We start from the raw sequence: 25889 nt of genomic DNA, 5'->3' as shown, positions 1-25889 counted from the left end.
TTCCCGCTGGAGTAGCTTAAACGAGCGGATCTGAAGCCGCAGAACCAGCGCTTGGCTTCTGGATCCACCGAAACAGCTTATATTTCAGCCAACGGGCTTCTTTCGCCTACATAGCCTTGGTACAGGCGAATGACGAGAGCTTAGAACTGACTCCGGTTTTATCACTGTTTCTTTATCGTCTAACGATAACGGACTGTTATCATCATCGATTACGATCTAAGAAGGCAAAACACTAAGTTTTGAGTGAGTTAAGAGAGATTTGCGTAAAGAAGAAGAGAGAAAAGAGGAGAGAGTCCCCCCACATGAGGGCGAAATCTGACTGAACTTCATTCAGCCATTCACACAATATGAAGAAATGGTGAGTATATAACCGACCAAAACATCAACACTTTACGATAACTGTTAATAATAACATTAGCAATCATTAGTGCATTGGATAACGCTTAACATATCATTAAATCACTTAAATTCAATTCGCCAAACATGTCATGAAACTTTGACAGAGTTGAGATGTATGTGCATTTCTCTAAACTACTTGTCTGTTAAGCGTTATCCTAATGTTTGTTGATGATTTATGAAAGGTTTTCGAATGCGTGAGAATTAGAAAAATCCTGAAATCCTGAGCATGTTGGCAAATTTACGTTAAAGATATCGCTTTACCTGAGGATTGCTATCATCTGAGCCTAGTACAGTACCCCCTTAATGTGTGCACTGTTAAGTAATTTAAGCTAAAAGGATATCATATATAGACACTGAAATAAAGCAAACGTAAGCATACTCTATATTAATAATGCTTTTGTAAAAACGGTTAACTCACTCAACATCCTCCATATTATTTCCAGTTTATCTTCTTTTTATATAAATATGTATTTGTCAAATGTGCATTTTTCGAGTGAAAAAAAAATACTGACAAAACCCTTAAAACCCTGTAAGGTTAGAATATTTTTATAACTTCTATCCTCCCAGCAAAAATTCCATTATCATTATGTTTTTGCTGTTTCATTGTGAACACAATTAAACCACACTGATTTACATCAGGTTAGGGTCAGCTGCATAATATAAGTATTTAACCAAAAACGTTGTGTGTTTTCAGAGTTTTTTTTAAAAATAAATTTCAGCTTTGGGGGCAATGAATACAATTTTATAAATGTAAACAATGTGTTTTATTTGGCCCAAAACATTTAGATATTTTGGTAATTCAGATATTTTGTATATTTCACTTTGTATATATTTTCTTATTTTGTATATTGTTTCATGAATTGTTCTGTGATTCATTATGTTTTTTTAGTTTTGCGAAACTGTTTAAAACTATGTTCCTTTGTGACAACTTACCCCATCCAGTGTGACAACATGTTTTTTTGACAAAAGACACTATAAGGTGCCTATAAAGAAAAGTAGAAATATGAAGAAATATGAAGAAAATATAGAATTGTAGAAATTTGGAGACATGGATACATACAGTAATTAGGGTCCAAAATGGTCAAAGAATAACCATGTTCTTTTAAAATAGCATTACAGTTTTTTCAATAAAAATAACCGTTACCTGTTAGATAAAATAATATCACCCAAGTGTCATAAATTTGAATTCTTGATTTTTTAATTCTTGATTTCTTAAATGAGTACTTTATAGTACTGAATAATTAAGAAAATGTTCTATTATACTTCTCTTCCTCTGTAAATGTGCATTTAACTCTGCAGCAGACAGAAAAAGAGATTTACAAGGGCAGGTGAACTTTAAGGATATTTATTTGCAGAGAATGCAGAGACAATGTGGAGATATCACTAAATGTACAGTACCGTTTTACAGTTGAAAAAAGTCTTCCTTTGCTTCTCTGCTCAAGCTTTTGTAAGATTTGGTGCTTTACATCACATTTTGTCCTAATCTCAACCGCTGTCTGTGATGGGGCACAGTTGTTCATGTGCTGCAGTCAAGAATGCCAATTTGCATTCCAAGAGTGTCATTTGATGACTTTTATCTGCACGGTTCCCTGGACTTGTCTGGACACTTAACATTTCATCTGCTCCATGTCAAGAGTCAAACGCAGTTATGTCCTCCTTCTCTATCTCTTTCTTTTTCTCTCCCTCCGTCTTTCTCTTTGTCTTTCACACTCTCATCTTCTTGCTGCTTAGAAAAAAAGACCAGAGGTTCAGTCAGGGGAAAGTGAGAGGGCAGGAGTGTTAGAGAAATGAGAGGGTGTGTGTGTGTGTAAGAGAGAGGGAGGTAAAATGAAGAGCTGCTTTCATGTTGCAGACGCAGTCTAAGGCTGTACTTGTCAGCGGTGCTGGTGTGTTTCTCCAGGGGCCCTGGCAGAGTAAGAGGGTGGATGATGGTTAGACGGTTCAATAAGCGCACGGACAGGTAGACCTAGTGACATCCCCTGGAGACATTGTCTTAATGAAGAGCAGGTCCACTTAGCCCTGTGTTCTCTGACCCTCTGCCTCCCATACACACACACACACACACGCACACTGCTCATTTGATCTCACAGCTCTCCTGATTCCTCTCCTGAGTGAGTTGGTGGCAGTAGTAAAACTGTCAGAACTTTCGAGTAGAATTTTAAGATTACTTATAAAAAGTGCTTGCAATTATTATTTTGTATTATTATTATCAGTCATCATCGGTAAATAAAAAGGCTGGTGTAATATATAAAAAAAGTAACATATCAACATCAGTAGCCATCATCATGGGATGGGAATGGCTGGGGTGGGTTGTTACAACAGGTAGGTCATAACACCAGCAAACGGAGAGCACAGCACAAAACAGTCTTCCTACTTTTCTGGAGAGACAGTTTGTTAAGTGCATTTGAACTGTTAGAGAAATTTCGTCTCCACTGTCAAGCCGTCGATTATGTAAGGAAAATTGTGACACTGATACTTTTCTTCAAGCAAATCAGAATCATATCGAAAACAATATACTTTCGGTAGATGTTAATCACGTTTCCCAAGAATATAATAGACAAATTGAAAACACACACACACAGACATATAGGGATTATAGCAGTTAGGGCATTAAAATATTTAGACTTTACATCTTATTTCTTATCCATGTCTCAAAATAAGATCCCACTCGTTCATAAGATCCCATTCGTTTTCCGATAGGTGGTTTTGTGGTGGTTTGTAACAGAACATGCAAATGTATACCATTGTCCGACATTTTTAAATTAAAACTCTGAACATTTCTACAATAATACTACATTTACTGTATTAGTAATTTCTAACGCCATGTCAGACTTTCTTGTATAGCTGTTTTATTGGTATTATTTTGTTGCTGGATTGCAGTATATAATGCTCTTAAACAGAAATGCTTAAGTATGTCAGCTGCTGCGGCTAGATTGATGACTTAAGGAAATGATAGTTTAAAGGTAACCTCTGCTCCTCTAAAGAACTAAGACAATAATTCACTTTATTTGGTAGAGTGAACCGAGTTGGGCTGGGGATGTTGTGGATTTGCAGGCAAGTTCAAAACAGAAGCCTTGCAGTAACGAAAGTACCCAGTGGGGAGGTGTACGGTGATTGTGTGTGATTTATATTTTATAGTTTATATGGAGGTAGTATATAGTAAGCAGTTACACCACATTTTGCCATACAGAGTGTGCTGGATACGGTGTGCTGGAGATTACAATGGGATTTTCAGGAATGCATTTGTTTCTTAATAAAAAAGGACAGGGACCTGTTTATGGACTATTTGATTGTGAATAGAGAACGCATTGTATTTTGTCCACTGCTAAGATCTCTGAAAAGGTTTAATTCAAATGTGTGACTCCTGATTTAGGGTTTGAAATGATAGAAGATTTGAATATGATTTTATAAGTTTATTTCTGGATTAGGATTTAGATTTTTCAATTTCAATGTTCTGGTGGCCTTTTTATTCCATTTTGCTGGGTCTCCAATTATTGATCTGTATATGTGCATACTAAGGTGTCATACAAAGAAAAGATTAAAAAAAAGAGTAAAGAATAAAAAGAAATTCAAACCAAAAAATATCAGACGTCTTGACATAAAAAAATCCGATTTTGTTTTATTCACCGTGTGACATGTACATTTCCTGAATTCTGGGGTTAGTTCCCGTTCGATTATTACTATTAGTTTGCTGCCTTGATTATATAAGCTTTTTTAACGGAGTAAAGAAAAGATTTCTTAACATGCTGTATGTTTGTGAAAAAGCTTTATTATTTCTTCTTGCTTTGAGCTAATATATCTTGAATAGGTAACATGTAACTAAATAATGTATTCTAGGATTTGTGTTTCAGTGTGCGTGGCTTTAGGCATGTTTATGTCTACATGTGTGCCTTTAGGTGTGTGTGCAGAGAGGAGGACAGTGTGGCTTTTGAGCAGACAGAAATGCTGCTTCTCAGAGAGCTCTTTCATGTGACTGTAGCATTCCACTAATGCAGTCACAGCAGCATGCACAAGACGAGACATGCGTCCCATCCACCCTCTACCGTCACTTTTCTGGCTCTCTTTCCCTTACCGTGACCTTAACATTTATCAAAGAACCCTGTGCAAAATTCCTCTCAGCATCTGTGAACTGGACAGAGCCAGACAATATGCTCAAAGTCTCTCACACAAACCTAGGTTTGTTTGACTATATTTGTGAGGACATCTCATTGCTGTCTCACAAATATTTAATCCTTATCCTGTATTAAACTCTTAACCCTTATATAATACTATTGACATTATTAGATTCACAGTTAAAGATGATTAGGCTTATTTATAAGTTTTAAGAATGAAGTTAAAAATGTTTACATTTTGTTTTCAAATATAGGCAAACCTTCACACATACACACACACAGGCTTTTGAGGAATAAATGGCAAACTGCATGAGCAAGAAAGCGTCCCACCAGTAAAATGCTTGTTTCAGCTCATCATGTCCCTTGTATCATTTGTAAAAGTAGTTTTTGCGTACTTTAATATGATTATATTTAATGATTTCTAGCTAATGTCACTTTGATTCATTTCATTAATGTCCGTGCAGCACCTCTTTCCAAGATTGAGGGAACAGTAACAAAACAACCCCACTGTCACCATTATTAGATTCCTGTTTCTTTACCCGGTAACCTCATATTAAAAGAGAGGGAGAGGTGAGGGGAATGAGGCGTGATTGAGTTTGCTGAGTGTGTCAAGGACATGCGCCACATGTTGATAGCGCCCAAGACTCAGTGTGAGAGCGACACAGGGAGGGAGAAGAGTTGGCTGGCCAGATGACAAGTCCACTGGAGAAGTTTACTGCTAACACAAACTGTTAGTGTAGGAATTCTGTATTAAATAGGTGCCTAAAGAGCTACATCTTAGTTTCACTGGAAGTGCCTTGTTTTATATGGTCAAAAATGCTAAAACCAGTGCTTACTGAAATTAGGACATTATCATATTATTTAGCATTTATTGTATATATATTTTATTTTATTATATAATATAACTATATCAATCTGCTTTGTACCTTATAAAACCATTTTACAGGTGCTTAAGTCCCTTAAAATGCCATTCTTTTGACAACTGACAATAGTCTTACAGGTTTGCTGGGAATTACACAAAGAAACCCTAGTATGACGCTAAAACATTAATGATATTAAATGTGGCACAAACACTGTAATGTACATAATCGGTAAAACAACTAATATTAAAATTAAATATCATGAAACATGAAGAATTATGACAATTGTTTACTGTAATACCTTAACCTTTGTAATACCATTTTACTATTAGAACCTTTTACTTTCAAAAACCAATGACTTGACATTATTTTACAGTAAATTTACATGCAATGCCATGTTTAGTCTACAGTTTCTGTTAAGGTTCTTCGTGAATGTTACTTATTGTTTACTTTCTGTCTAAAAATTACAATAATAATACAAGCGTATTTGCTGTATTTTCTTGGAATATTCTTCTACTAAAAGTCTACAAAGTCATATTCAGATAATTGCAACATCAGGTTCCAAAGCAATTGTACTGACAGATACACCCATGCACCTCACTTGCGTATACATTTGGAAGGTCTTAGTCATATCATACCACAAACTGACGTAGATTTGTGGGGGTGTGGTTACACGAGGCGTTTCAGGCAGGTCTGGGTGAGCATTTGCTTTTAGATAGAATGCATCTTTTGTTCCAACACTTTAATTATTGCAGTTTTAAGTGTCTAATACATGCATGGGCCACTTATACCACACCAAAGACACAGAAAAACACGTATTCATGCCATACGACCCAGTCTCATTCTGCTTTAATTGATTAACACCAATCATAATGTTACATGCATTTGAATGTTTTATTTAAAGTTTAACCATCCAAACCATTAAGCCCATAAAAATACCCTTAAATTCAAAAAATGGTAATATGAGATTCAAGCCCTGTTCTGTACCCTGTTCATAAAGTATAGTAGTTGTCTTCTAACCTCAACCGTTGAATAAGAGTACATTGCAAGCTTTAAAGTGTACTGTACATATATATTTTTAGGAAAATATGCCATGCATGTGAGTTTCTCTTTCTCATATTTCTTACTAGCAAAATTGTTGCGACGACAATTTTTTTATGAGGGTCTGTTCTCATTTACATCTTTTCTTTATAGCCTTTCTTTATAGCCTTTATACTAGGGCAGAGTCACGGCAGACATCAGTAAATGATGATTTAACCCTCTAACAGCTCATTACAGCAGTCGTAATTACATTCCTTTCTTAAGGAATATTTGGAGAACAATTCTGGATCTTTCAACAGGACACTGTTAAGCTTGTGGTTGCAGAGATGAAGATCTTAATAAAAGCTAAGATTTAGGGGAAATATGTGTTGTTTATGTTCCTACACAGACATCCCAAACTGTTTAAAGGGATAGTTAACCCAAAAAAAACATTCTGTCATGAATTACTCTAGTTGTTTCAAACCTTTTTACATTTATTTGTTAAGTTGAACACAAAGAAAGATATTTCGAAGAAAGTGAGCTACTGACTTTTTGGGGCATCATTGACTACCATAGAAGAAAACATTGAAATGGTGCCCCAGAATTTTTGCTTTATATAAACAAACAAATATTTTCCTACTATGGTAGACAATGATATCTTTCTTTGTGTCAATAGAACAAAGACATTTATACAGGTTTGGACCTCAATGTGAGGCTGAGTAAATCTTGACAGAATTTTCGTTTTTCTAAAGTCATCTCTTTTCCTTCAGTTTTATCTTAAAATGATAAGTCGTACAACCTAATGTCGAAAAAAGTGAATTTACATGCAGAAGGAAAGCGGGGTAATATACAGAATTTGACATGTAAGGTGTTCACATGATCTTAAATGTCATTGTGTTACTGTATTAAACAGCTAGCTTAAGATTTAAAGAGTGCATGCAAACATTTTTAATATTTCATTAAGGAGGTCTTGGTTTCAAAAGAATTTCTTGCATTTCAAACTACAGTCAAATCTACTGTCTTACCGAGAAAGCCTCTGGGATAAATGCAATAAAGAGGCATTCCTTTATTAGGTCTTTTCTCTCGACTCTCTCTTTCTCCAGCATCTCAACATCACCAGAAACAAACGCACAGCTCTGGCACTAGTGAAGACCCTCAAAATGTTTCTCGGTATGAGGCATTTTTTTTAATTTCTTCATAGATATATAACTTTGTGCTATAGTAAAGTGTTGGCTGCTAATCGATAGTCTGTTATTGGGTTTGTGGTTTTGGTCAAATCTCTCTCTTGGTTGTGCCTCAGGTGAGGGGCAGCAGACTAATAAATCATGTTGTGTCTCAGGGGCAGAAGCAGGGATGAGTATGGATTAGTCAGTGTACCCTTCCTGTGAACATACAGTACAGCTCAAATCTGAAGCGCTCTCTCTATCTCTGTATGGAAAGCTTTATTCAAGTCCTAATGGAGCATAGAGTCAGCACATGTCAAATAGAGATGAAGGAGGCCTGCAGAAATGCTCTCCTGCCTGTGTGTTTGTCCTTGGTTTAGTCAGATTGCCTGTGGCCGATTCTGTGTGGCTGATGTCTGGGGACGGTTATGAAAGGAGCCATTCTATTTGGTATCTTGGAGCTTAAAGATTAGGACACTGAACTACGCTTTGGTAACATTTATAGAGTATTTAAAGATCACCTATTGTAAAGACCTAACAATAGATATGTATTTATAAATGTTTACTCACAAAACATATTTGACTATTTGCATTGTTTTATGTTGTTTTTTATCTGTATTCTCTCTTTAAATGGATACATAAATATGCTCAAAATCCCTCCTATAACAGCCTGGTGAGATGAAAATGGAAGGGAAAGTGAGACAGAAAGAGTGCCACTCGCAAACCAAGCTGTTATTACAGACTAGTGCACCCTCTCATAAATACTCATAATTAGATGCTTCCAGAGACCTAATAATTTTACCTTGTAACACAAAGTAACTTGATTGGCAGAGTCACTTTCCTCAGCCTAAGTATGAGCTTTATTTACTGCCGACGTGAGCCAGCAGTCTCTTTTTCTATAACCCTCTAATGGAAGGGTTGGTTAGTACAGTAGCTCGACCGGTGACACCCTTTATGATTTCCCTTTTCGGTGTTGTCGTGATCATGTTTTCACATGTAAATGCCACTGTCTACCACTCTAGCGCTTTTGGTCTTTTTTATGAGCCCATGAAATCTTTTACTGCTTTTCTTGACACAAAGAAAACACAAGGAAGCGCTGCACAATTCCTTATTTTTTTGGTTTCAAATAGCATTCGGCCTAACACAGTGTCCTTTCAACCAACATATAGGCTTAATTTGTATACAGTTCACCCAAAAATGAAAATTCTGTCATCATACACTCACTCTCTTGTCATTTCTGTATGACTTTCTTTCACAAAAGAAGATATTTTTGGAACCTGAGCAGCGCCTGCATCCATTTACTTTCAATGGACCTTGAACACAAAACCAATATAAGTGAATGGGTCACAGTTAAAAACATTCTTCAAAATATATTCTTTTGAACATTTTTGAAATTACAAAATGGTGAGTAAATGTTGACAGAATTGTTTCATTTTGGGGTAAACTATCACTGTAGATCAACCCCACAGAACCATAACAAAGGTTACATTACATGCAAAAGTGATAGTTCACCCAAAAGTGACAATAGAAGATAATTCAAAGAACAACATTGACTTCCATATGGATACAAAATCACTTTTACTTTACAATCACTTTACAAAAACATTTATTTTGCGTTCCACAGAAGCGAGTAAGTCATACAGGATTTGAACGACTTGAGTGACAGAAATGTTATTTTTCGTCGAATTGTTTATTTAAGAACATATTGGTATGTCAATGTTGTTCCTTCCATCCGCAACGTTTTTCTGAGGTTTTAGCTGAAGTAGTTCAGGAGTTCCCCATCTTTATCATCAAAGCTTCCCTTACCTTCCTTCCACCCATAGTCGAGGTAGCCTATAAGGACATTTTTAAAGTCACCCAATAACACTATAGCAGTTGGTCCAACCACTGTAGTCCCTACTATAGGAGGACAACATTAGGCCATGGCTTTGGCAAAAAGTCCATGGACTACAAACTGCTCAGTGTGAGAAGGAAATCTTTGTGTATCGTAGAATATCTAAATTCATGAGAGGTGCTGCAGCTTGGCTTTTGAATTGTTTTGCTGGTCTAGTCTGTTCTCCCAGAGGAAGCTTGACTAGCCCAGAGTTCTTCACTAGGCACTAAGACTTTCCATGTTCTCTTTCATGTCACTATAGATGCAACTTTGTAGCTCAGGGGCCATCAGCTCTGGAGAGAACATTAAATCAGTGCTGGTCGTCCTGCTCCTTTGCACTCAGGTCATTGTGCCCTCAAGCAGTGATGCAACCGGGCACACATTACAAAAATACAAATTCCACAGCACACAAAATGGGATGCCACAAATGAACAGTATTTCCTACATGAAGCCTCAGAAACAAAAATGTCACAATAATCTAATATTCACAGAGGCACAGAACATTGTTAGATTTTTTCGGGCAGTGCTTGCAGACTTCATTCGGGTGGCAAAACACAAGCTATTAGTTGTAATTATATAATATCACTTAGATGTCCGGGACACCAGAAACAGGCTGACAATTTTATAAAGCTTATTGAGGAAAAGGTAATTGTCTGTCAAAAGCAACAATTCACATTCAGTTGCTTGACAGAATTCAAGCCAATATTTGTCTTCGTGTCCCAGCTAATGACCTCCTTTGTGAATGCATACACGACAAGAGAAGTGCAGCCCCAGCCTATAAAACTTGATACAGTACACAGCTTTCTTGCAGTCCAGGGAGAGGTAATTTCAAACTAAGTGGACACCTGAGAGATGACATTTCATGTGAAACATGCAGTATCCATCAATATACGATGGTTTCACAAATGTACCAGGCTAAAATGAGCGTATGACCGCTGTCTGTGATTTGGCACCACAAAGGCTGCTATGTAAATGTGTTTATGATTCCCTGGGGCAGAGCTGACTCAGTTTGACTCTGTGAATAGGTTGCATAGGATGAGTCTATTTAATTTTCCCGTCACCTCCAGATTTCCTTTCCAGCCTCTAACAGCTTTGTAGTCATGTGACTTAGTGTGCACTCTGTCTCATGGGCAAGCCAGGGAATTCTACAGTTATGATTTCTGAACACACTCACATTATAATCAGCGTAAGGCTTACTTTAGCGCCTAATCCTTAAGTGAATAAGCTAAGCTTTAATTAGGCTAATCAGTGGTATAATTAGCTCTAATTACATTTTATTGGCCAGATAACAACACATCTTTAAGTGGGCTAAAACAGCATGGCAAAAAATGTGTGTTACATGATAATGCAGTGGCATCTTCACAATATTGCGAGCTTTGCTCTCTCTCTTGCTCGCTCTCTTAAAGTCGGAATCATGCTAGCATGATTTTAACATATTTACAACTGTAAAATCAAATGCTCAAAGTAATCAAACAGATTAAGTAATTTAAACTTAATTTCATAAAAAAGTTAAACCTACTTCCTGAAACACAATTTTACTTTACTTTACTAAAGTACATTGATTATTCAGTTATGAGATCAGTCTCTTCTTGCTCATTTTGGGTTGCATAAGTTTGATTTATACATATCTAGACTACGAATTGTGTAAAATAAAGAAACAGAAAGAATTGAGTTTAGTTAACATAAAATTACAGGCAAAATTTTGTAATTTCAACTTAATTCATTAAATAACTATTTTACTTATTTAAGTTATTTAAAAGTATTTTTTTAATACAGTTTAGTTAAGCTTACTTAATTAAATCAAGGCAATGAATTTGCACATTTGCATTAAGTATAGTACACAAATTAGTTTTTACAGGGTAGAGTGCTGCAGGGATGAATTATTTTTGCAGACCAACCCAGAAGTTTCAACCCAGAGAACTGCAAAAAGCATTCTTACACTTACAGGTATTGTCTATTTTCACAAATGAACACAACATTTGTTATTTTTAAGCCTAAATCAAATCGCCAGTGGTAAAAGCTAACATGATGCTATAAACAGACTACACCACTATTGCTTGATATCAACGTCACCACCACCAACCATCCCACAAGTCTTTCAAAAAATGTGTTCCCTGGTGAGTTATTACTTGAAAGAAGAATTTAACCCTTATCCACGTTTTTAGAGATTTGTGCCCATGTTGTATTATTTGTAAAATGTATATTTGTGATGACATCTAACGTCCACGACAATGTAGGTTTTAACAATTTGTTACCAAACGGCAATTTTAAGAGAAGATAAGGCTTAAAAAACCTGAGCGTGTTTTATGCCATACATTAAAAGAAGAAAATATTTTGAAGTTTTGTTTGGCATTTCATCAAAAACCCATTTTACAAATCCATTCATTTTGGGGTGATGGAACCGGAAGTGCTAAATTGCCGACAAACCAAAAATGCTAACAAACAAAAAATCATACTATAATACGTAATCCCTGCAGTTCTCTATTACCAAAGCATTTGACAAAGCATATATATATATATATTAGAGTCAAAAAAATACACAGTGGTCACAGTGTAAAGGTCACAGTGAATATAAATGTTTATTGCTTTTTGCTAAAATGCCACTTAGCAAAGTGTACATATGCTCTCTCGGTTTCTGTCTCTCTCTCATGTTAGCGCTCTCTCTCTCTCTGTATATGCTCAAAACCTGCAACAGTTCAAAGTGCTTTTTTTGTCTAAAAACCATACCTTTTTGTCAGTTTGCAGCGATGCTGTCAAGCTTGTGGACCAGGTTTGTGCTTGAGTTTACCCTGAATCACCTTGACAATCAGAAGGTTCACTCATGTGCCATGGCTTGACAGCGTGTCAGCAGTTTGGTCACTTAGTTCATTAAACCTTGCGGGATGTGCACTGGTGCATTGAGGGTGAACCCAATCCCGGTCTTGACAGCAAGATAGTGGGCCTCCAACTTCTGAGTGTTTCTGGAGGATTCGGGAAGTACAAACTGATTTTGCCTTTGCTCACTGCTTATAGACACCAGTTAAAATGGAGCCCTTATAAGTGATTGATTGAAACACTCCTAATAGACAGAAACTTTGTTAACAGTCACCACACGTCTCACTAGTGTTGTACTGGTGACTGTTGGGATGTGCTTACTGTGAAACCCCACCCACCCATATAAACATATATGTCGCAAAAAATCTAATATGTTATACATTTATGTTAGTTTTGCATATTGCATAGAAACTTTAGCTGGGCTGGAGAAATCAGAGAAACAGATCGTAGAGAAATCACAATTCCTTGCTGGCATTGTCTAGTCCTACTAGACTAAAAGCGAACATAGGAACAAATTTCAATGATTAATTGCTGTATGTTTTTTCTATCACTATTACTAGTAATAATAATAATAAATTATAAAGCAATAAAAAAACTAATATACTAACATATTAAATGGTATGTTAAAGTTATCAACCAACCAGGTTACATGGATATATTATTTATTTAAATGTGTTACTTTAAACATGAATAATAAACAGCAAGTTTACAATATAAATATACAGCAGCAGCATCTCTTAAACTTGCAGTTTTTTTACTAATACGTGCCTCCATCTCAAACATGAAATAGGATTGTTTGGGAAATATTCAAAAAATTTGAACTTTAATGAATTAAAATTAGAATCAACCTGTGGCATACTGCCACTGTATAATCCACAAACAGTATATTAATCTCAGATGGGTAATATAAAACTGGAAACATTAAGTGTCGATGCATTTGAATAAATCTGAAATTCAGCCATTCACAAGAAGATATTTGAAAGGACCATTGATAACCATACAGTATTGACCCATATTTAGGCTATTTTACAAAACAATAACGATCCAATAACACAACATAACATTTCTCAAAATCTCTTCTTTTGTCTTCTGCAGAAGTCATTCAGGTTTTGCATTTTTATTGCCTGGTAGCAAAAACCAACAGTGGTTGGTTACGATGCATTTAAAATGCTTTGTACAGACCCAATGTTTAGACAAAAATATTTTTGTTATATAAACCAATACTCTTGACATTAATATCTTGCCAAGGAAGACATTTTGACTAAATGTGTACACTGGACTGTTCAGGCAAGCATCTGGCACTGCGGCAAGTTGTGGGAGAGCTCTTTAAAGTGAACATGAGCTTGCACATAGAAAAATCCCCCTGGTAGGATGACGAAATGATCAATTGCAGCACTTTTAAAAAGTGTTGGGTTAAATGCCAACTCACCCACATTGTTTCGGAAGCCTTGGTTTCATACCCTTACTTATTTTTAGGCGGCCATATATAAAAATCCATAGAAAAATAAGTAAGAATGTGGCATATGGGTATGCCTTATTAACATAGGACACACAATGCATTGCAAAGACTTCACTGAAAACTTTTTGTTCAGTTTGTTGGACAGAGACAAATTTTTTTTATTTATAGTGAAAGACATCAAATTTTGTTGAACATCACAATAATGAATGTAAACTGAATGCATTCATTTACTATGATTATTATACTGTATATAGAGCGTGATAATTTTTGTATTAAAACAAATTACTTCAAGGGTCCTGTTCAAACAACAAACACAGCCAGCACCAACGCAAACAGGATGGAATAGAATGCAAGGGTCTCAAGATGTGATGCAAAGGCCACATCAGTGTACACAGACACAAATAACAAGGTAGGCCTAAATTTACCTTGGCCAGATTAAATTAAATGTTGCATCTTTTAAATTATTCCATGAACACGTGATTCCTATTACACATAGAAGCTGGCATATGCACATCTTTTATAATGCCAGAGGCGACGTTAAACTTCCCCCAGCTGTAGGCTTTAAGACATTAAAACATTATGTTTTGTAATACTGCTTTGAAACAAAACAGCCAGTATGAGTCCAGGTTAAATGGGTACTCATTCAATACTGTTCATTCAATACAAAGCACCTTAGGGGGAGACTTTAAGAAGATGCTGGATGTTGCTAAAAGTACATTTTTACAAAGCGGTAGGTGACCACTTTGAAGATGCTCAAATTGAATAAGGTTGATCGCACAACATAGAGTCATGCAGCATTTATTCTGATCCTTTTCAGCCACAGAAAAAATTAAGAGACCATTTCAAAATTATTTTCAAGTTTTCTAAATTTACTATTTATGAGTATGTGTTAAGGGAAAATTATCATTTTTGTTTTATTCTGTGAACTATTAACAGATCAAAATAATAGAAAGGATTCAAAGGATTCAAATTTTAGGAATACAACATTAATATTTGTTTTTGTATTTAGGAAAAGTAAAAAAACATGAGTTTACATTTTATTGTGTCTTGTCATGCCAGTCTCAACAGATACTGAACTGGAATGGCCACAATACATCTAGAAATGCTGATTAAATGAAAATTTGGAATGATCTTTTATTTTTTGTAATTTTTGTGTATAGCCTTAAATTATGACAATATCAGTTTGTTGGGTGTGGACGATCACTGTCAGACTGGAGGCACCTTACCTGTAACTATGCTATATCATAAATGCCTTGCACAATTTTTTTTTTACTCTTGTCATTAAGCGATAATGGACCAAGGGATAGCACCAGTGCTCAGACTTTTAACCGCTCCACTCTCCAGGCAATATCATATAATTACACCTCCCGCTAGCCTTAGTGTGGAAAGCAGAGTTTTGTAAAACAAAAGAAGTGTCTGCTTACAAATATATTTTTACATTTAGTCGTATTTAAAAAAGTTAAATAAACCATGTTATTGAAAAAACACGCCTTAGTTCAGCGTAGGAAATGGTGGGTACAGTGGTAACATCTGGAATCTATAATTATGTCCCCTCCACCTTTTTTCAAGCTCCCTCACATTAACACTGAATAACACCTACGTGGATCAGAGTTCTAAAACCGCCCATTTAACCCCATATTTTCATATTGTACAGGGATTAAGTTGTTCATGTTTTAAGTAGCTGTCGTTTGCTTTAACATAAGGCAGGTCTACCGCAGCGCCAGAGCTGAACCAGTCTGCTTGAGTAGCCCCCCTTCTCCCTTTTTCTGTGTGTGTGGTTCTTATATCCTCTGTACACTTACAACACTGTCCTATAAGGTTACGAGGAAGTATCACATAACAAGTATATAGACCAATCATCTGCCATTGACATTAGCAGAAGTTCCAACACTTCTGCTACTAAACCAACAGACAGAGCATTAAAGCACATACCCAGGGTCCAAGTAGCAGCGTTCCTGGCTCACAATGTGCTGTAGAAAAGATCAGACATGAGGCACCCCTTTAAATATAAAAAATTATTAACTTCAAGCTATACAATTGTCAAAGACATCATAAAACATGTATTTAATGAGAATGACAGTAATCAGCAATAAAGTTCTCAACTAAAATCTCGACTGTATACATTTTAGGAACGGTTTTATGGTATTGACCTGGAAGTTAAAATTCATGTTCAGAAAGGGACCCAGCGAGATTATATACAAGAAGGGAAAATGCTCCAGTTGAGCGAGAGGAGTTTAAGTGGACATCCCTATGTATTGAGAGTCGGATTAACGTGACCTACTGTATATTAATGCCTATGTCGCCAATGCCAGGATTGACCACCAAGTCCAAGTCATGAATGAATTAAACTGATGTTTTCTTAAAATTATGAATTTGAATGAAGCAATATGCCTTTATACTTTTTTAGCGGCCACACTTAAAATCTGTGTTTTCGCTAGTAAATTGCTGTGTTATAAAAGTATGTTTGAGGTTGCCACCACCATCTGGACGCCCCTGAACACATCCCAGACCCCTCTTCTCTCTTTTCACTCTTTCCTTCCTGCAGTTCATATTTCAGTTTGCTCCCAGGAGCTCGCAGGTCTGTGCCAGACGGAAATTCGCTGAGGCTGCAGGAGCCCCTCGGAGGCCACACAGAGGAGGGACAGGCCGGGAACAATCAAGCCCAGTGCTCCTGGCTCTCCTGCAGCCTGTAAGGCTGCTCGGGTCCTCAGGGTGCCCAGTGCCTTTTTTCCGCCCTCAGCCCTATGAAATGCCCCATCTCGTGTTCTCTTTCTTCTTCACGCTCGCAGTATTTCTCCTTCATAACAGCCCTCCTGTGTCTAATCCCCAGGGTGGACCGAGAGGCCATCCAGTCATTCGTTGTCCATCAGATGTGTTTACTTTTGCCGTGACAGCCAACACATCTGGAGCGCATATTCAGGTTATTCCAGTGCCACTAGACACATTCCATGAGATCATTTCAGAGGTTGTTATGGCGATCTTCTCCCACCAGTTGTGTGACAGAAATTGCTTCAAGAGGGTTCGCGGATCAGGCTACAACGTAAATCACTGTATGTTCTGTCCCTTTCCCTGAGCCATAACGAAGTGCGGCAGTGACATTTTCGCCTTTATTTCTCGTTCTCCTTATCGCTTTCTCCCTCTTTTTCTCTTTGTTGTCTCTTTTTTCTTATCCATCTGCACATTTCAGTTACCGGCCTCTCCCCCTGAACATTCCTGTGCCTGTGTGTGTGACTGTGATGGCTGTCATCAGGCAGGAATGTCCAGCTCTCCCACCTCGTCCACCGTGCTCTTGGATGAAACCCCCCTCCCAACCCTCCTCCCCCGAAACGCTCGCCTTCACAAAATGTGTTCCTGCAGATGTTGTCCATTCAGTGCATACCTTTGATTGGCTGGAGTCCACAACAAGCAGAGTAATTTGCAGATATTCAGTGGCTTGTTTTTGAGCTTGAGAGTGCGCAAGCTATTTTATCTTGGATTGCTTTTACCAGTGCAAGGGAACATTTACTTTGCCATTTACAGGACACATAACTCCACGCAAATGTGTCGAAGAAAATGTTTTCCTCTGCTGTTCTGTAAAAAACCTTTTTCTTCCTTTTAACGTATTGTACCTAACAATAACGTTTTATTCTGCTCTGATAGAAATGGTATGTACGCTATATAAAATCTTAAAAATTACATTACATTTAGACCAACGTGTGTTTTTCATACTTCTGTGTTATAAATCTACATTTATGGTTGTGGATCATGGCTAAAGTATATTTCTAACTTAAACTTCTAATAATAGATCTTAAACGGGAAACTTTAGGGTATATAAGGGATAACAGCAATTATATTATAGCTCCATGTAATGTAGATGTATGCATTAATATCAGAAAGGAGAAGATTTTTTCAATGATGTGGGGAATTCCTAACTGGCTACATGCAACCATGACCATGAATCAAGATTTTCTGCTCTTGGAAGAGACTGCAACAGCGTCCACCCACTTTTTTCCAGCTGCCTTGGTTTCCGGAAGTATTTTCCCCATTCATTTACTCCATAGGCATTCAAAAACATCAATCAATAAAGAATTTTACACTCTGAATCAAATAAACTATGTAGGTCCTAGATGATTCACAGCATTTGGACTGAGTCAGAATAGTATTTGAAAATTAGAAACAGTTAAGGGCGATCGTGTCTTTACAATTGAGTGAACTACTAATGCAGTGATGAAGCATTGGGAGTGATGTGTCTCCACAGTGACAATGTGGTGAATCTCAGTTTAGGAATACAGGAAATGTTCACGGGAAATTCAACACAATTGAAATCACAGAAGCATGTGTTATGGTTTCTACACAAGCAACCGCAAAGCTCATCATCTGTCTTGAATTATACATTTAGAATGTTAAAGTAACTCCTTCTATTGCGATTTTTTTACTTAGAGATCCTTATTGTTCATAAACATGTATGTTGTTACTGTAAAAAACTATTGATACCTACGTTATTTGGCCGAAATGATTGTTTTTGTAACATGAAGTAGCCGGGTGACTGCCAGTAGGTCTGAGCATGGCTTTATAGTCTTTGGTGAAGTCCACTCTATGTGGTCATGGCCAGGTGTAGTTTGCTCAGGGCCTGTTCACAGTTATACGTTTTAGTTTAAAAACGCATCTGTTTTGGCCTTCCATCAGCACAGAGACAGTGTTCTGTTTACACTGAGACAGTGTTTCTAAAAACGAGATGAAACTTGCTGTTTACTGATACTTGCATTTGTTGTTCTGTGGCGGAACAACTTTAGCAACTTATTCCCTGTCTTTACCAGGCACGACACAAGATAAATGCCTGATAGATTTTTTTCAGAGTTTATACAGAGATCACAAGAGTGTTGTTTTCAAAAACTTGCACTCTGAAACCCGTTTTCAAATGTTTGCATTTTCAGTACCCCAAAACGCAGTTTTTATGTAAACGAACAGCCAAAACACATAAAAAGTTAACAACCCCAAAATCAACTGCTATGTGTTATGTGGTTTTTGTTGTTGCCTGTGTAGGCCTAATGAGGTCTATACCTGGAGAAAGCAATACATTAGCATTCCATTTCATCTTAATGGCCTCCTGCTCCGCTGCCAGGGATGTCCAAGCCAGGTTGTTTTAACCAATCACCTGAGGTATAAATGGCATGTGACTAATTACTCTGGCCAACAGTGAAAGGCTGATGGCACCAGAAGCATGCGCACAGTCCCAAGCCTTTACTAGCATCTGTGAAGGGAAGGAAAAATATATAAGTTTGTGTCATGCCTTTAAGGGCCCTCTGAAAGCAACTATGCAAAAGTAGCATTCATGTTTTCTTCCTCAGTAAAATGTACAGCTCTGCTGCTTCCTCTGAATTCTTTAAGTATGCAGACACTGATGGAACAAACTGATGAACAGCTAAATGAACTGATTTAATAGCCAACTTTAAGAATTAGGTTAGGCACTAAGTACAAGTTTACTTTGTTCAACCCCATATAGCTCAAACCAGATTCGACTAGATGTACTGAACCCTATATTTTTGGATTTTAAAAAGTACCCATATTAATTAACTTTGACCTGTTCTTTCCCTTTTTTTCTTCCTCCTAAGTCGAACTCCTTCCAGGTATCCTCTTTTTTAATACCCCGGTGCTGGTGTATGTGAATTTAAATAATTTTAAATCATTTAAATTGGTCGAATGTAAATCACATGTCTCTGCAGGTTGTAGTGGTGCAGTAAATCCACACGTTTCTGGAGAAATCAAATTTGAGCAGAACAAAAAATCCTGTATTACACCATTTTTGGTTTCCATGTACTTGTGCATGTCTACAGACTGAACATCCAGACATGAGCATGCGCATTGCACATCTGTTTTCCCAGATATGCTTTTTTGTTCTTTACACAAAAATAATAACGGTATCATTTTTCAAAAGTTTGCATTTTCAGGTGCACCCAAAAAAAAACATTAAAGTTTTCCTTTTTTTTAATAACATTGTTTTGTAGACGGCCCTTAAGTCTCATGCGGTTCCACTGTCCCATAGTGCACTTCTGCGTCAGGCTAAAAAGCTACAAACACAGAGTCTGTGAGCCACCCCCCCCCACTCCCCACCTCTGTGCCTTTCCACCAATCCATCACTCCCCCCTGTTTTCCTTCTGTACCACTGTACAGTTTCGTGGTCGGGGAGAGCTGCGTGTGATATGTTCGGGGCAATGGTGTTCATTTCAACAACACTCATAAAGCCAAGACATAATATTGTACATGGCTTTGTTCCCCAGTCTTTCTTTTTGACCTTAATAAATTATGTAGATTAGAAAAGTAGAAACACATTGCGCTGATAAGAGGCCTGTGTAGCTCTGATACATCTGGACGTGGGGAGTGGTGGTAGTGCTAGCGTAGGTGGTGTGGGGGTCGGAGTGAGACATGAGCCTGTTTAGTCACACTTTTTCTTCTGTCCTGGCCCCATATGTTAAGAAGTGAGGAATAACAGTGGTGTCCCAGTTGGAAGAAGCTTTGTAGGCCACTGCCAAAGGAAAGATGATTGTATGTGGTGGGAGAATGCAACAGGGGCCTCAAATGGTAAGGAAAAGCCAAAAAAGTGTTACGCTGTGAACCCTTAGTGCGGGTGTGCTAAGCTATTAGGAGGCGAAAAGTCGTTGAGTATAGAAGCTGTTGTGTTGCAACACATATGAAAGACTGTACTGGAATGTGTGTGTTGGAGCGGGTGTGCATGCGATATTTATCTAAGAGGGACTCTTGTAGATTCAGATGTTGGACATGACAGAAGATACCGTTCCCTCTCACGATGATCATTGTGTCTTTCGTTGGAAACAACTTCAGGAGCGAATGAAACATGAATGTACTCACAAAGGGGCCAACCATTGATACCACAGTGGCCCTTGCCCTCTCTTCTTTGTCTCAAAACAAATAACATCAAAACCCCTAAGAATTTTCCTTGTCAGTGCTGACTGTGAGAGCTTGTCTCACAGTCCTCAGCTGCTGACACTAGAGGAAAATCCACGGGGCTCTCACAATCAGGGTGTGACAAAGGTTTAGCTCAGAGTTAGACTGGTCAACCTTATATGCGCCATTCTCCATCCCAGCCTCCTCTGAGACGCTCGGCAGGACGATGGGATAGATCTTAGATTTTAAAGGCCGCCGGTGAGAGGCTATGTGAGGAAAACATTGGAAGATAAAAGAAAGCATTTTCCTCCAAAACTCAATTCTGGTAGGAGCTTATGTGATCAAAGAGATGTCCCCATGAAAACTGTGAAACCCCTGCAGTAAAACTCAACGTACTGTCAATTAAAAGACGCTAATGGTACAGTATCATTCCCAGCAGTTCCGGCACTGAGAGCTCTTTAGTTCCTCTAGGGAATTAGTTAGGTGACAGAAGTGCAAAGAACTGCATGTTTACCAATCAGCAGTAGAGCTCAGCGGTTCTTAAGGAGAGAGAGAGAGAGAGAGAGAGAGAGAGAGAGACTTGAAGACAAAGAGAGAGCAAGTCACTGTGAGTCATCTTAGTCCTGCACCATCTGATCCACATGTGTGTGGGGGCGACATACCTGTCCACACAGATGGATATCTCTGACTCGCTTTGGATGCGCGACTTTGGAAACTCTTGGCAGGTCTAGCAGGGGAAGTCCCCTGGATTGACTATGAGGCAGCGTCTTTGGGTCCTTTTCAAAGGCCAGAGTCTGGAAAGGGAGAGGACATGATGAAGAGATCAGGAAATGCTCCATTTGCATTCCTCAGAACCCCAGTGTGATTTCTTGTGTGGAAGTTTAACAAATTAACAGAGAGAAAGAAAGATAGGTCTGCTAAGGGAGATTTATATTTCGTTCTTGAAAATGGGTGTTAGTAAGTAGTTAAAAACTTTTTTACTGCTGGAAAACGCTATTTTCTCAGAGCCAAGGTGGTAATATACTTCAGCCAAAACTAAGAGAATTTCTCTGCACCGAAAACACTATTCTTTGGAGAGAAAATTTGCCAAAGACAAAAGGTTGTGGAGTATTTTGGGGATCTTGTAGTGCTCCCTCAGTGGAAAGGCTGCCTGTGTGGGGTATGTTTTGGTTAGTGTTCTCACCGCCCTTCCACATTCCAGCTGCTGTGATACAGCTCTGAGCCCTCGCGCAGGGAAATAGAGGGCTCCTGCCGCGGGTCACTTTATTAATGTGAATTGTGCTCTCTCTCTCGTCTGCCATTATTAACCACATCATGTCTTTACAGACTTCTCTGAGAACCCCCCACTAACCTGCTGTTCTTACCAGTTAAAAAAATTCTCCTTTCCCAGTCTCATGCCTTGAGTAAGAGTGTTTAGTGGTGTTGGTGGCGCTGCTGGGCTGGGGGAGCTTAACAATCAGCGTTTTTATGCAATTGATTTCATTTGTAATTTGGAAAAACGATAAATGATTTTTTTCCTCTCCGAGTGCATAGGTAATACTAAAGAAATGTTATCATTTATAAAGTCACAGTGTTTGAAGGCTCAGGGGAGAAGAGAGATGACGAGAAAGTGGAAGTGGAAGAGAAATCCGGGACTGGTTTACATGTGTCACTAGTGTGTAGGCAGTGCGAAATCTATTCCACAGGGCTGTGCTGCTCATAGACACACAGCTGCAGGGGATTAGTGACCCTGAGCGGGTCCAGGAACCAGGAATGCACCAGCCCTCTCCTAAAGACACCACTGGAGGGAGAGGTTCATACTCACTGTAGCATTCAAAAACACAAATAGAACAACATCACTGTCAGATTGTTTGTCGGTTCGGCATTATAGGAAAAGGACCCTACAACCTGAGGGGAACACAGTATAGGCTATTCTCCCTTTTTCACATAAATTACTTTGTACATTTGAAAATAATCAAAATCTACAATAAGCTGTTGTAAAGCAAGACATTGGGCTCTTGGGCCAGATTGAAATTTCTTGTGTGTACAATCTTTTTTCATAAATTGTTTTTTAGACAACAAAAATGTTTGTGGAAACAGCTCAGTTTGAGCATTACTTTTATTCCAAATCTCTATACGTCTTTTGTATCGTGCATTGGCTATTGAAGACATTTTTTGTTACATTTAAGGTGACAAAAGTGTCACAAATCGGCCCTTATCCATATCTTCCAATCATACAACGCCCACAACGCCCTCTTGTGTTGTATGCCGAGTGCTCATTTTCTCCTAACGTGTTCATCGGGGCCCTATTGATGCTCTGAAAGGCCAGAGCTTGGCGTCACCGTAGCGTTAGCATGGCACTACCCGTCACTCAAACGCATATGTCAGGTTTACAACTCAATTACACATCTGCTCCTGCTCTTAACTCACTTCCACCCACTTGAGTCGCAATGCGCTAAAAGGATGCGTTAACCATGCAAGCCCGTTATTAGAGCCTCATATGCCCACAGCCCAGAGAGAGAGACGGTTACCTTCACTAGCAGCACCGGACAGCTTTGATGCCCATCATCTGAAAGCATTGAATGTCAGAGTAAAATATGCATAATTTGCAAACGTTTTTCCGCATGGCATTTTGCTCACTTTTTTTTACACGTTTGAGTAACACCTAACCGTCTTTCTGTCTCGAGTGCTCTTTAATGCCATTTGCTTGGAAGGACATGATGTCTTTGATTGAATTGGCTCATCCTGCACTCAGCCACGTTTAAAGGTGTGTGTCTGTTCCTGTAGTTCCCTCCTAGCTTTAGTCACACCATCTTACAAGCTCAGACATCTAGTGATAGGCGGAGGCTCGAGAAGGAGCATCTTTCGAAAGTTGCAGGTTTTGACATAGCCTTCGTGTTTCGTAATCTGTCTTTCATGTCTTTTCTGTCCTGTCCTCTGGGCCCCATTTGCCCTCCCAGATTCTTCTGTCATTCGTTCCAGCACAGGTGATATCAAAGGCCTGTTTGGCACCAAACTGATTGGCAGTCTCTGCAGATTTTATGAATAAAGCTGTAATTGCAGACAGACATGTGCTTTTAATCAGTCAGCTTTATTGGATGGAGTCACATATACTCCACTGCCAGCACTTTGTTGCACATTAAAAAAGCAAAATTAAACAAGCCCTCGAACAAACCATACACGGGTAAATAAATACGAGGGCTGTTACCATGCATTCACAAGCACTTACACCATAAGATATTTCAAAAGTCCTGAACAATGAATAACACCGATGATAACAAGAGCCATAAAAGTGTGCAGTGATATTTATAGCAGTAATAACAATGGAGAAATGTAATTTGAGGGTCAGTGGGGGCTCCATTTGACTGTGGACAGGGTCTTCTTGGCCTCCTCTGCAGGGGCACACCATAAGCATTTTGTTCCAAGCGCACATCTGCATTGTTTAATTCGGCTTTCGAGCGCCAAATGATTTGGTGCGAAACCAAGAGAGTTGTGGACGCATTACACACCGCTGAACATAGTTCTACAGGAGATAGCCATGATTAAATGTTGCAAATCATTTTTGGAGAGTGTTATTGAGGAACTAGTTTTAAAACCTCCCAGTTCACAGAGTGTTTTTGACCAGACACACTATATTATCCCACAGTGTGGCTTTACAAAAGGACCAGAGTTCATATGTTTAAATGAAAGGCAAGAAAAACCCAAGTGGAAGACTCATTGCATCTTAGCCCCCCCTTGTCTGGAAGTGTATTGAATATTATCTAGTTACATAATATAAGACAATGTTAATGTTTTAAGGATTAATTTATAATCTTCAATGCAAGTTAAATGTCCCTTGCTGTTTGGCAAGAATAGACTGTATTTGACATAAGGCGTTGCATTGTTCATAAAAGAACTTGGCACAGAGTATAGTGAAGAATTAAATGTGCTCTATCAGGGCTGTACGTTAACGTTTTTGCACATAGCATCGGTGTTATAGAGTTGTAAAGTTTTGTAGCATAGGCCAAACGGTTTAGCACAAGTATCATTTAATTTGTCATCTTTAAAAAAACACAAGTACAGGTCATCACATAAATAGACAGGTAACTGAAAAGGACATTAACGTCCTTATTATATCGCTTTGTTGCTCTCTGAACTCTCTGTAAGTCGCTTTGGATAAGAGTGTCTGCTAAATGACCAAATGTTAATGCAATGCTTTACAAATGGATAAATTAAGGCCATATCATTTTTACCAAATTCATTTTTTTCCTTTTTAACTTTTCTGAGTTCTTCTATACACTAGTAGATACATTTGTCCATAAAAATACTTTATACTATAGTATTAACTACAGTACACTTCAGTTAAATTCTTGTGTACCATAGTATATTTGAATCTTACTATAGTAAATATTAAAGTATACTATAGTATAGTGTTAACTACAGTTTACAAATTTACCTCAAGTAAATTATTTGATCATTTGGTTCAAATTAAGCATTTTATACTTTTATTTTGGCGGGTGGTCGCGAAGACGTTTAAGCTTCAGTTTCTTGTGTCTGTAACCACTCCATCGTTCACGCGTTCACTATTCCATTTGAGTCCACTATATGGGAAAGAAGTGAATGACAATGACATATATAGCCTGCGTACTGTCGCAGAGGTTCGGCATAGACAATTATCTTATATTACACCTGTGTGGCTTTGTGGATTGTTTTACAAAATACTCAAATGATTTTTGTCACGTGTATTGTATTATTTTAAAATAAAGAGAACAAAACAACCGTCACGTTTATTTGCAGGCATGCTTATTTCTGACGTTTAATAAAATGATTTTATATATTTAACACGAAACACCACTGTTTATCTCATTCATTAAATCTGCATATTCTTTAAAAATATAAAATAACTGTCATAAAGAACAAACATACAGTATGTGTGTATAATCCTACATTTGTGGCATTAACGGGCCTCCAGCTGATTCTCATCAAGCCGTCGTCTCAAGTTGTATCTTGGGAAATAGTGAATGCGTGAGTGTACATCGGATGTATACTCAAAATCAGAGTGCATTGTGGGTAAAAAGAGTGAATTGATGTAGGGAATGAAGTAGCTAGTGTGTTTGACAGTAGCTTCACTAGAACAGTGAAATGCTCCTGAAGTAAACTTAGAACAACTCTCTGGAGGAAGTTCATGTGTTCATGTCCTTTTATAGTAAGATACAGACAAATCCAAGAGTCTAACTTGATCAATGGACTCGATGCAGCCGGAAAACAAGTTTTAATTGCAAAAACGAAATAAAAATAGTGGTGTGCCATTACTGGAGTTAACCTCACACACAAACAAGCACATCGACA

General features: G+C 38.0%; 1 protein-coding gene across 2 annotated transcripts in view; it reads left to right on the top strand.

Annotated features, from left to right (window-relative positions):
- bnc2 (basonuclin 2) overlaps positions 1-25889 on the top strand; it is a 141092-nt gene continuing 115203 nt past the window's right edge. For both annotated transcript variants that reach the window (XM_056763838.1, XM_056763832.1), the window contains exon 1: positions 1-358. In XM_056763838.1, the coding sequence (XP_056619816.1) occupies positions 356-358 (3 nt within the window). In that variant the 5' untranslated portion in view covers positions 1-355. The remainder of the gene's footprint in view (positions 359-25889) is intronic.

The sequence above is a fragment of the Triplophysa dalaica genome, chromosome 2 (genome assembly GCF_015846415.1).
Source record: "Triplophysa dalaica isolate WHDGS20190420 chromosome 2, ASM1584641v1, whole genome shotgun sequence".
Lineage (NCBI taxonomy): Eukaryota > Metazoa > Chordata > Actinopteri > Cypriniformes > Nemacheilidae > Triplophysa > Triplophysa dalaica.
This window is presented reverse-complemented; position numbering and strand designations above follow the sequence as displayed.